The sequence below is a fragment of the Macaca nemestrina genome, chromosome 10 (genome assembly GCF_043159975.1).
Source record: "Macaca nemestrina isolate mMacNem1 chromosome 10, mMacNem.hap1, whole genome shotgun sequence".
Taxonomy (NCBI): domain Eukaryota; kingdom Metazoa; phylum Chordata; class Mammalia; order Primates; family Cercopithecidae; genus Macaca; species Macaca nemestrina.
This window is the reverse complement of record NC_092134.1, coordinates 80,557,962-80,568,506: the sequence shown is the minus strand read 5'-3', so window position 1 is coordinate 80,568,506 and position 10,545 is coordinate 80,557,962. Positions and strand designations below refer to the sequence as shown.

Here is a 10,545-nt window from a genome sequence, read left to right as displayed (position 1 = left end):
ATGCAAATAGCCCGGATACCAAGGTGTAGGGAAGCACACTAAGCTCTCTGCTGCTAATGTCCTCAAAACTTGCTCTGCCTGCCTCTTAGGCCTTGCTACACAGATCAAATGAACCCTGGTATTTGAAAGCACACTGTAAACCAGAAAGCACTGTGCACAGGTCAGTGACTATTATACAGGTGTACACGTCTATGGCAACGAGCAAGGTTTCAACAAAGGAGCCTCTTTAGGAACAGTTGAGGGGGTCAGACTTTCCCGCTGTACACCCCCTGCTTCCTGGACCCCTCCCTCCCACCTCGGTCGACATCAGATGCACACACAGCAAGGACGGTTGGCAGAGCTAGCTGAGGTTTTATTTTGGACCAAAAAAAGAAGCAATTGAATTGTTTTATAGCTGGAGGCATGGGCAAGGGGGGTCCCCACGTAGTAAACTCCCCTGTGGGTGGGCTGAGGGCCCTCAGGTGGGTCTCCTGCTCCCAGTGGTACCCTACATAGCGGTCTCCCTCCCAGGCTCTGGGGCAGCACAAGAGGGGTAGGCTGGGAGGGGGTGCCGCAGCTGTTCACTTGGGCAGGACGTCAGAGGACTCGGACACCAGCTTCCCATCGCGTGTCTCGATCTTCTTCACAACCACGGCCCTGGAGGAGCTGGTGCGGCTGAAGGAGCTGGAGCCCGCACCAGAGCCAAAGCTGGAGCCCAGGCCGTAGCTGAGGCCAGGGCTTGTGAGGCCCCCATAGGCCGAGCTCAGACCACCTGGTGAGGGACAGAGGTAGCCACATGAGTACAGAAGCCCACCCTTCAGCAGGTTCCATGCCCCTTCCCCCTGCTCACTCCCAACACATCCCAGGGATGGGAGGCTAGCCCAGCTCTGCCTGACCACTGATCGCATGGTCCACTACTCCAGCACTGTCAGGGAAAACCAGGAGCAGGGTGGGAAACAGCTGCCATATATATAGCTGTGTGACCTTGGACATTTAACTGGACCTCAGCTTCCTCAACTGAGGACATTTACAGGTGTTATATAAAAAATAAATGACAGCCAGGCCCAGTGTCCCATGCCTGTAATCCCAGCACCGATCACAAGGTCAGGAGTTCGACACCAGTCTGCCCTACATAGTGAAACTTTGTCTCTACTAAAAATACAAAAATTAGCCAGGCACGGTGGCATGCGCCTGTAGTCCCAGATACTTGGGAGGCCTGAGGCAGGAGAATTTCTTGGACCCAGGAGGTGGAGGTTACAGTGAGCTGAAATCACGCCACTGCACTCCAGCTTGGGTGACAGAGCAAGACTTCGTTTCAAAAAAAATTAAATTAAATTAAATTAATAAATCACATAAAGCATGTAGTATACTTAGCACAGTGCCTGGCACTGAGCTATCGTTTATTTGGATGCTTTCTAATAGTAACTCTATTACTGGGGTCCTAAGTGTGTGACCCCCACCCTAGGATTCTCCCAAGAACGTGAATGCTCAGGCTGAGGTCACTGTGAGCGACTGAGCACAGCCCCCTCCCTGGAGCTGAGGCCTCCCTGGGCCCTGCCTCCTGCCCTCATCCCAGGGCCCTGGACACCCACCTGCATAGCCGCTAGTGGTCTTCGTATGAATACTCATGTTCTGCATCCCGGACTCCAGCCTGTACCCAGACACAAGGGGTATCAGGACCAACTCCTAGCCCTTCTTGGCCCAGAACAACAGGATCCCAAGTCCCAAGGGGCTTCAGGGGGCTTCCACCCTCCCCACCCCAGGTCACAGGGATAGGGAAGTGGGTCTGGTGAGAGGTCCCCACACCCACCGGCTCTCCTCGCCCTCCAGCAGCTTCCTGTAGGTGGCGATCTCAATGTCCAGGGCCAGCTTGACGTTCATCAGCTCCTGGTACTCACGCAGCTGCCGCGCCATGTCTTGCTTGGCCCGCTGCAGGGCGGCCTCCAGCTCGGACAACTTGGCATTGGCATCCTTAATGGCCAGCTCTCCACGCTGCTCGGCATCTGCAATGGCGGCCTCCAGGGAAGCCCTCTGTGGGGTAGGGGACAGGTAAGCAGGTCAGGTTGGGTATGCCTCCCCTGCTCCCACCCTCCCTTACGGTCCTCCCCACCACCACCTAGGCTGACTCCCCCCAGCTCAAATTAAATGAGACTAAGGAAGCAGATCAGGGAGACATGAGCAGCTTCCAGGTGCTTCCCCTCCACACCCTGCTCAGATCTGTGACACTGTAAGGTCCTCCCATCCTAACTGGACTAGATCCCTGGGTTCTAGATTTTCCTTAAAGCAGCAGAGCTCAACCTTACCCTGATACATATGACTGATTAAAAAAAGCAGACTTGGGAGCATGCATCCCGAGCCCCAACATACCTGCCCCAGCCTCCTTTCACCTCTGTCCTGGCCCAAGGGACCTTCCCTGCATCCCTTAGCTTCCCAGAAGCAGACTGAGAAGCTGAACTGTGGCTGCCCCTCCAACTCCCGAATCCTGGTCTAGGATTCCTTCCCCAACTCCCAGAACCTCACTCTTCCCACATTATCTCCTCTCGCCAGGATGTGTCTAAGGATCCCCTCCCACCCCCGGCCCAGCCCATACCTGGCCTTTGAGGCCCTCAATCTCAGCCTGAAGCCGGCTGATGTTCCGGTTCATCTCGGAGATCTCAGTCTTGGTGCGCCGCAGGTCATCCCCGTGCTTCCCAGCCAGGCTCTGCAGCTCCTCATACTTGATCTGGTACATGCTCTCAGCCTCAGCCCGGCTGCGGTTGGCGATCTCCTCGTACTGTGCCTTGACCTCAGCGATGATGCTGTCCATGTCCAGGGAGCGGCTGTTGTCCATGGACAGCACCACAGATGTGTCCGAGATCTGGGACTGCAGCTCCCGGATCTCCTGTGGGGAAGAGGGCAAGTGGTGAGGCCCTGTCTCTGCACACAGGGAGCCCTTTTCCACAACAGCCTTCCTTAGGGGATAAGACAGGGGCAGCAGAGGAGAGGAGCAGGTGGGAGTCAGGGTTAGGGAGAGGGCAAAGTTCCTGAAAAAGGAACTAGGTGCACCAATAGTAGGTGCACAGAGGGATCCAATGCAACTCAAAGATTAGGAACAAGGGCTTTGGGGACAGAGTTGCTGCTGAATCGCCACACCCTATGATGACCTTGGATATGTTATTTCACTTCTCTGAACCCACTTTCTCGTCTGTAAAATGGGGTTGATGACTCAACCCTCATGCGGGGGACAGAACATATAGACCAATACTAGCTGAGCAAATATTGGTGGCTGTAATTAGTCAGCAGTGGGCCTTTGTCTTATTAGTGCGCTGGGGGCTGGGAGGAACCTCTCTGGCTGAGTCTCAGGGTGGAGGCGCTGACAAGGCTGGGGGACCCTCAGTCTCCTGCGACCAAGAACATACCTCTTCATACAGCTGCCTGAGGAAGTTGATCTCATCAGTCAGCCCTTCCAAGCGAGACTCCAGCTCTACCTTGTTCATGTAAGCTTCATCCACATCCTGGGGCATGAGACGAGGGGAGCCTGAGCTGGGTTTCCACACCCAACCCCAACCAAGGGGCTCCCAAGGTCCACCCAATGGCCTGGTCACAGGACTTTCTAATTGCCCACTTTGTGGTTTGATCCAGCCCAGCCTCTGCCCATCACTCATGCATTCTCAGCCCACACACCACCTCTGCTTCCTGCAACACACCCTCTTCCACCTCCTTCTCTAGGAAGGCTTCTAGGGTCAGATCTCCAGTTCTACTGCTCTGTTTTCTGAACCGTGTTCCAACATCACTGTCAAGAGTTCTGTCCAGGCCGGGCGCGGTGGCTCAAGCCTGTAATCCCAGCACTTTGGGAGGCCGAGACGGGCGAATCACGAGGTCAGGAGATCGAGACCATCCTGGCTAACACGGTGAAACCCTGTCTCTACTAAAAAATACAAAAACTAGCCGGGCGAGGTGGCGGGCGCCTGTAGTCCCAGCTACTCGGGAGGCTGAGGCAGGAGAATGGCGTAAACCCGGGAGGCGGAGCTTGCAGTGAGCTGAGATCCGGCCACTGCACTCCAGCCTGGACGACAGAGCCAGACTCCGTCTCAAAAAAAAAAAAAAAAAAAAAAAAAAAAAAGAGTTCTGTCCAAATGCACCTACCACTCTATACTTGTCTACCTTTCTGTGCACCCAAATGTTGAAATAAATGAGTTTGTCCCACTACTTAGGAATATTTAGGCGCAGAACCCAGAAAGCCTCTTAGTCTGAGTCTCCGAGCCCCAGCCTCCAGTGTCCAGATGGGGGAAGGGAGACTCCCTCACCTTCTTGATGAGGACAAATTCATTCTCCATCTCTGTACGTTTATTGATCTCATCCTCATACCTGTGAGGAAAAGACTTAGAATTAGAGGATGAAGGCGGCCGGGCGCGGTGGCTCAAGCCTGTAATCCCAGCACTTTGGGAGGCCGAGACGGGTGGATCACGAGGTCAGGAGATCGAGACCATCCTGGATAACACGGTGAAACCCCGTCTCTACTAAGAAATACAAAAAACTAGCCGGGCGAGGTGGCGGGCGCCTGTAGTCCCAGCTACTCGGGAGGCTGAGGCCGGAGAATGGCGTGAACCCAGGAGGCGGAGCTTGCAGTGAGCTGAGATCCGGCCACTGCACTCCAGCCTGGGCTACAGAGCGAGACTCCGTCTCAAAAAAAAAAAAAAAAAAAGAATTAGAGGATGAAGGCAAAAGGGAGGTTGCCCTTGGTGTTTTGGGAGACAGGGACGTTGTGAAAATCAGGAAAATTCGCCGGGCGCGGTGGCTCATGCCTGTAATCCCAGCACTTTGGGAGGCCGAGGCGGGCGGATCACAAGGTCAGGAGATCGAGACCACGGTGAAACCCCGTTTCTACTAAAAATACAAAAATTAGCGGGGCGCGGTGGCGGGTGCCTGTAGTCCCAGCTACTCAGGAGGCTGAGGCAGGAGAATGGCGTGAACCCGGGAGGCGGAGCTTGCAGTGAGCCAAGATTGCGCCACTGCACTCCAGCCTGGGCGACAGAGCGAGACTCTGTCTCAAAAAAAAAAAAAAAGAAAAAAAAGAAAATCAGGAAAATTCAGTTCGCAGAGATGCAGGATATGAGAGGGCTGGTCCTTCTGTCTTCCCCAGCTACCCTCTCACACCCTCACCCCTCCCTCAGCCTGTGGGAAGCAGGAAATCTCTCTCCAAATCCATGAATACACATCGCATTGGACACCTTAAGAGTGTTAACAGCAGGACCTGACATGAGACCTCAAACAGAACTTGCTGGAGTTTGCTAGAGGTCAAGGGTCAAGACTAAAGAGGGGCCAGAATGTACAACAGTGAGGCCCGTAGGCTATCTCTCCCATCTCAGGTCTACCACATAAACGTTGACACATAATTTGTTCTCCAAATCCAGATAGTTGAGACTGAAAGGGGGTGGGTACTATCAACAATTACGCTAGGACCCCGGACATAAATACAGACTGTTCCGAGCAAACCTCATCATGTGGTCATCCTAATTAGATAGGACTGCAATGCCCACAACAGAGGGCCATGGGGACTTGGTCCCAAGGTCCCAAGGGGTGGAGGAGAGACGGTGACTTCAGTTGGGTGGAGAGTGGGAGTTGCTCACTTGTTCTTGAAGTCCTCCACCAGCCCCTGCATGTTGCCAAGCTCTGCCTCCAGCTTCAGCTTCTCCTGGCCCAGAGTCTCCAGCTGCCGCCTAAGGTTGTTGATATAACTCTCGAACATGTTGTCCATGTTGCTCCGAGCCGTCTTCTGCTGCTGCAGGAGGCTCCACTTGGTCTCCAGCATCTTGTTCTGCTGCTCCAGGAACCGTACCTGTATGAAGTATGAGAGAGCAAAAAGGTGCACATCAGGCCAGGGCTCAAAGTCTGGAGGGAAGCAAGCAGTCTTTTCTCTTAACCCACTCCCCAAGCAGTAACGTCTCCAGGCCCCAGGAACCTGGTTAGCTGTTCTGGAAGGATCACCTATGTCCAGGGGTAGAAAGCAAGGCATGATGATGAGTGAGGTGGGGAGCAATGTCCCTTAGCACTGGGTGGGGGAAAGAGTTAGAAGGAGACGGTGAGGGAGTTATGCTAAAACTGCATTTGCAAACTAATAGGTCTAATTTCATTTACATAGATTGTATATTACAGATCAATAAAAATGGCCAAGTTTTCTTTCTTTCTTTTTTTTTTTTTTTTGAGATGGAGTCTCCCTCTGTTTCCCAGGCTGGAGTGCTGTGGTGCAATCTCGGCTCAATGCAAGCTCCACCTCCCGGGTTCACGCCATTCTCCTGCCTCAGCCTCCCGGGTAGCTGGGACTACAGGCGCTGGTGACCACACCCTGTTAATTTTTTTTTGTATTTTTAATAGAGACAGGGTTTCACCGTGTTAGGCAGGATGGTCTCGAACTCCTGACCTTGTGATCCACCCGCATCAGCCTCCCAAAGTGCTGGGATTACAGATGTGAGCCACCGAGCCCGGTCAAAAATAGCAAACTTTTCTAAAGATGTTAAGATTGAAAAATGGGCCAGGCGTGGCGGCTCACGCTTGTAATCCCAGCACTTTGGGTGGCCACGGCATGCTGATTTCTTGAGTTCAAGAGTTCAAGACCAGACTGGCCAACATAGTGAAGCCCTGTCTCCACTAATAATACAAAAATTAACTGGGCGTGGTGGCACACACCTGTAGTCCCAGCTACTCGGGAGGCTGAGGCAGGAGAATCACTTGAACTAGGGAAGTGGAGTTTGCAGTGAACTGAGATCATGCCACTGCACTCCAGCCTGGGTGACAGAGTGAGACTCTGTCTCAAAAAAAAAACACACACACACACTTTGTAACTCTTTGTAAACTGGAGGGTATTCTTGGAAGACAGAAATCTTTTAAGAGTACAGCCTAGTTCCCTCCACCACTCTCTGCAAATCGCTTTCTTCCGCAGGTCATTCTGTCCCAAAATTATTTAAAAATATATATATATAGTGATTATAACATCTTATCCTAATGGAATGTGGGCCAAGCACTGCTGAACTCTTTACATACGTAAGTTTGAATAGGCAAAAACTCTTGGATTTAGGGGCTCTCGTGTTCATTTTATAGATGAGGAAATAAGACTTGGCAAGGGAGTCCATCACCAGGAACCGGCAGAGCATTGCGAACCAAGAATTCAGATTCCAAAGCCTATGCTTAGCTGCTCTCTATAAGGACCCCAGGGCTAGCAAAACGCAGTCAACAAGTCAAGTCCAGGCACTTGGAGCGCCAAGGGCCCCCGACCACAGGGTTCCTGGGGCTCCGGTTCCTCCTGGTTGACTCTGCCCCAGGATTTCCCTCCTCCCGTTCCCACAATGCCTCCCAGGAGCCAGTCAGCGTGAAGGACCCAATCCTCGGGGCCGCCGGGGGCCGGGGGCCCCTAAGGCAGCGGAGTCCCAGGGCTGCAAAACCCGGCCTGGCTCCTGCTGTGTGAACGTGGAGCCAGGCCGCTGGGGCGGAGCAGGGACAGGACGCGAGAAAGGGACACGGGCTGAATGGGCGAGGGGTGTTGGTGGGCGACTGCGTTATCTGAAGCCATAAACTTAACAGGACGTGAACCCCGGGCGGGGCGTCCCACACCCACAGACTTTGAATCCTGGATGGGCTTTCCGAGGCCAGGCCCTGGCGCCTCCTCCACCCCACCCAGCCCAGCCCAGCCCAGCCCAACACAGCCCAGCCCACCCCACTCCACCCCAGCCCACCCCCGACGCCGAGCTCCGCCAGGTGGACTAGCGCATCCCGAGACGGCTGCCAGCAGCCCCTCACCCCGCCCGCGTCCCCGCCCACGCTGCCGGCGCGGAGGTCAGGGTATGACTCATTCTGTGACCCCCGCACTCAAGCCTCCGGGCGCCAAAGGCCTCAATCAATATTTGCCTGTTTGAACCGAGACATCCACTTCCTTCTCCTAGAATGCTAGAATCCCACCAAACGCCTATGTAAAAAAAAAAAAAAAAAATCACAAGGCACCACTGGGCAGCCCTTGGGGTAGTGCCGGGTAAAAGGCGAACCTGGAGGAGGGTAGTCCCAGAACAGCTGGGACTGCCGCAGGGTGATAGCTTAAAAGACGGTCAGAACTCGGGTTGGAGTGAGAACAATAACTGCTATTATTTTCTATAATTTAGGGACAGAATGACCTGGGGAAGAACGGGATTTGTAGAGAGGGGTGGTGGGAACTAGGCTGTACCCTTAAGTTGTCTCTCTCTTCCAAGACCCTCCAGTTTAAAAGGGAAGGAGGAAGACCCAGGATTCATCCCGGCTGTCCAGACCCTCTCCCCACCCTCACCCAGCCCAAACCAACGTGCACGGGAGGGGTGAGTCGGAGGCTGGAAGGGAGAGTGTCGCCAGGGCAAGTGAGGCCCAGCAGGACGCCAGTTGGGGGCTGGAGATGTGCACAGGGACCGGGATTACCAGGAGAAAGGGGGCGCGGGCACAATCCGCCACGCAGGGGGGACCCTCACCTTGTCTATGAAGGAGGCAAACTTGTTGTTGAGGGTCTTGATCTGCTCCTTCTCCTGGGTGCGCACGGCCTGGATGTTGGGGTCCACCTCCAGGTTAAGGGGACTCAGCAGGCTCTGGTTGACCGTGACTGCGGTGATGCCTCCCATGCCGCTGGCCCCACCATAGCCGCCGCCCAGGCCACCCCGAAAGCTGCTGCTTCCCACTCGGGAGAAGCTCGAGGAGCTGATGCGGGCACCGGGCCCACTCGTGTAGGAGCGGCTGCTGAAGGCCCGGGGGCCAGAGGTGGACACCTTGTAGGACTTCTGGGTCACCCTGATGGACATGGTGGAGGCAGGAGTGGAGGCAGGCGGGCCGAACCAGGAGGAGATCCTAGAAAGAGCGGAGATGAGGAAAGCTCTCAGGAATGGCCTTTTATAAAAGAAAGCCCAGCCCAGGGGGATGGGGGGGAAAGGCCTCGTACCTGAGTGGCTAGGCCCAGAGGGGGCTGGGCCTAACCCGTCACCTGCCACCTCCCGGCAGGACTCAGGTGGGGGCAGCAGAGAGCTGCTGCCACCCAAGGGCCCGCTCCAACCCTGGAGCCCACTCCAGCACCACCCCCAGAAACCCAGGAAAAGGCAATTCAGTGAATATGAAACTGGAAGAAATCCTGTCCTGGCACAAGCACCTGTAACAAGGAGACTTGCCTGGGCGGCCCAGCCACTACAACCCTGACTCCTGGGTCTTGTCTCCCTCCCTCCTGGGGGAAATAAACTGGAGGACTGCGAAGTATGGCAAAAAGGGGTCTCCTAGCATTTGGGTCTCCTCTGAGCTGCAGACACCCCAAAGAAACTCTCCTGTGTTCTCCCGGATTGAAGCGATTACCAGGGCCTGCCTGGGCTGGATGACAGAACAGCTGGAGTCCAAAGCCTTGAATCTGAAATCAACCATTTGCCTCATCTCTCCAGGTTACTGTTCTACCCCTAGCACCTGTTGCAATGCCAAGAGGGTCTGGGTAGATATTTGTGGAATGAATGAATGAATAAACATCACACACACACACACACACACACGCATGCACACAGAGTGGCTGTCATCCCTCTGCGTCTGAAGGTGCAAGATAAAAAGAGATCCAAGGCCAGGCGCGGTGGCTCATGCCTACAATCCCAGCACTTTGGGAGGCTGAGGCGGGCGGATCACGAGGTCAGGAGTTCAAGACCAGCCTGACCAACATGGTGAAACCCCATCTCTACTAAAAATACAAAAATTGGCCAGGTGTGGTGTAATCCCAGCTACTCAGGAGGCTGAGGGAGGAGAATCACTTGAACCCGGGAGGTGGAGGTTGCAGTCAACTGAGATCGAGCCACTGCACTCCAGCCTGGACAACAGAGCAAGATTCAGTCTCAAAGAAAAAAAAAGAGAGATCCAACACAGCTCTTTTCCTGAACATAACCCAGGGGCCTCCTCTCCTCCCAAGATCCTAGGATTCCCTGGGCCAGGTGAACACTGTAGGCCTCACTAAAGGGCCTAGAGAATGATGAGCAAGACTAGAAGGCAGAGAACACAGGGGTGGGGGGGCCAGAGGAGATGGGAGCTATGTCAGGGACTTCATAGTTCTTACTACTCTTTGCGGGAGTCACTCCCATTTCTCCCAGTGGTGAATAATGGGAAGTGAGACAGGACGGCAGGGGGTACAGTGGAGTGACGTGGCACTGGTGGTGCTACCTAGACCCTCCTGCTTTTCCCAGTCTCCCAATGGGCCAGAGGAAATAGAGGAAGAGTCCCTGCACCTGTCTCTCTGATCCCATTATCAAAGTGAGTCAGGAGGGCAGGTTGGGACGTAGCATGTACCTGTGGGAGGTTGGAGACTGGGGAGCTGAGCAAGGCACCCCAGGCCTGGGTGGGGCCGGGCGGGGCACGCTGTGGGTGGAAGGCAGGAGGTTTAGGTCCCCAAGGCAGAGATTCCACCTGCAATTACCTGATGGCTGGGGCTGGGTTCTCTGGAAGATACTGCAGGGTGTGTTGTGGGGCCTGGATGAAACTGAACTAGGAGGACCAACAGATGACAGCCAGATCCCCTTGAGGAGAGGGACAGGTGACACACAGCCCTGACCCAGCGAAGGG

At 54.6% G+C, this 10,545-nt stretch overlaps 1 protein-coding gene across 1 annotated transcript; it reads right to left on the bottom strand.

Annotated features, from left to right (window-relative positions):
* Nucleotides 1-326: 326 nt before the first annotated feature.
* Nucleotides 327-8,851, bottom strand: LOC105474297 (keratin 8). The gene is made up of 8 exons (XM_011728868.2): nt 8,445-8,851; nt 5,589-5,797; nt 4,266-4,326; nt 3,378-3,473; nt 2,570-2,860; nt 1,790-2,010; nt 1,572-1,630; nt 327-751 (listed from the first exon to the last, which is right to left on the bottom strand). The coding sequence occupies exons 1-8, from the start codon at nt 8,766-8,768 to the stop codon at nt 561-563; spliced, it is 1,452 nt and encodes a 483-aa protein (XP_011727170.2). The 5' UTR covers nt 8,769-8,851; the 3' UTR covers nt 327-560.
* Between the last annotated feature and the right edge of the window lie 1,694 nt (nt 8,852-10,545).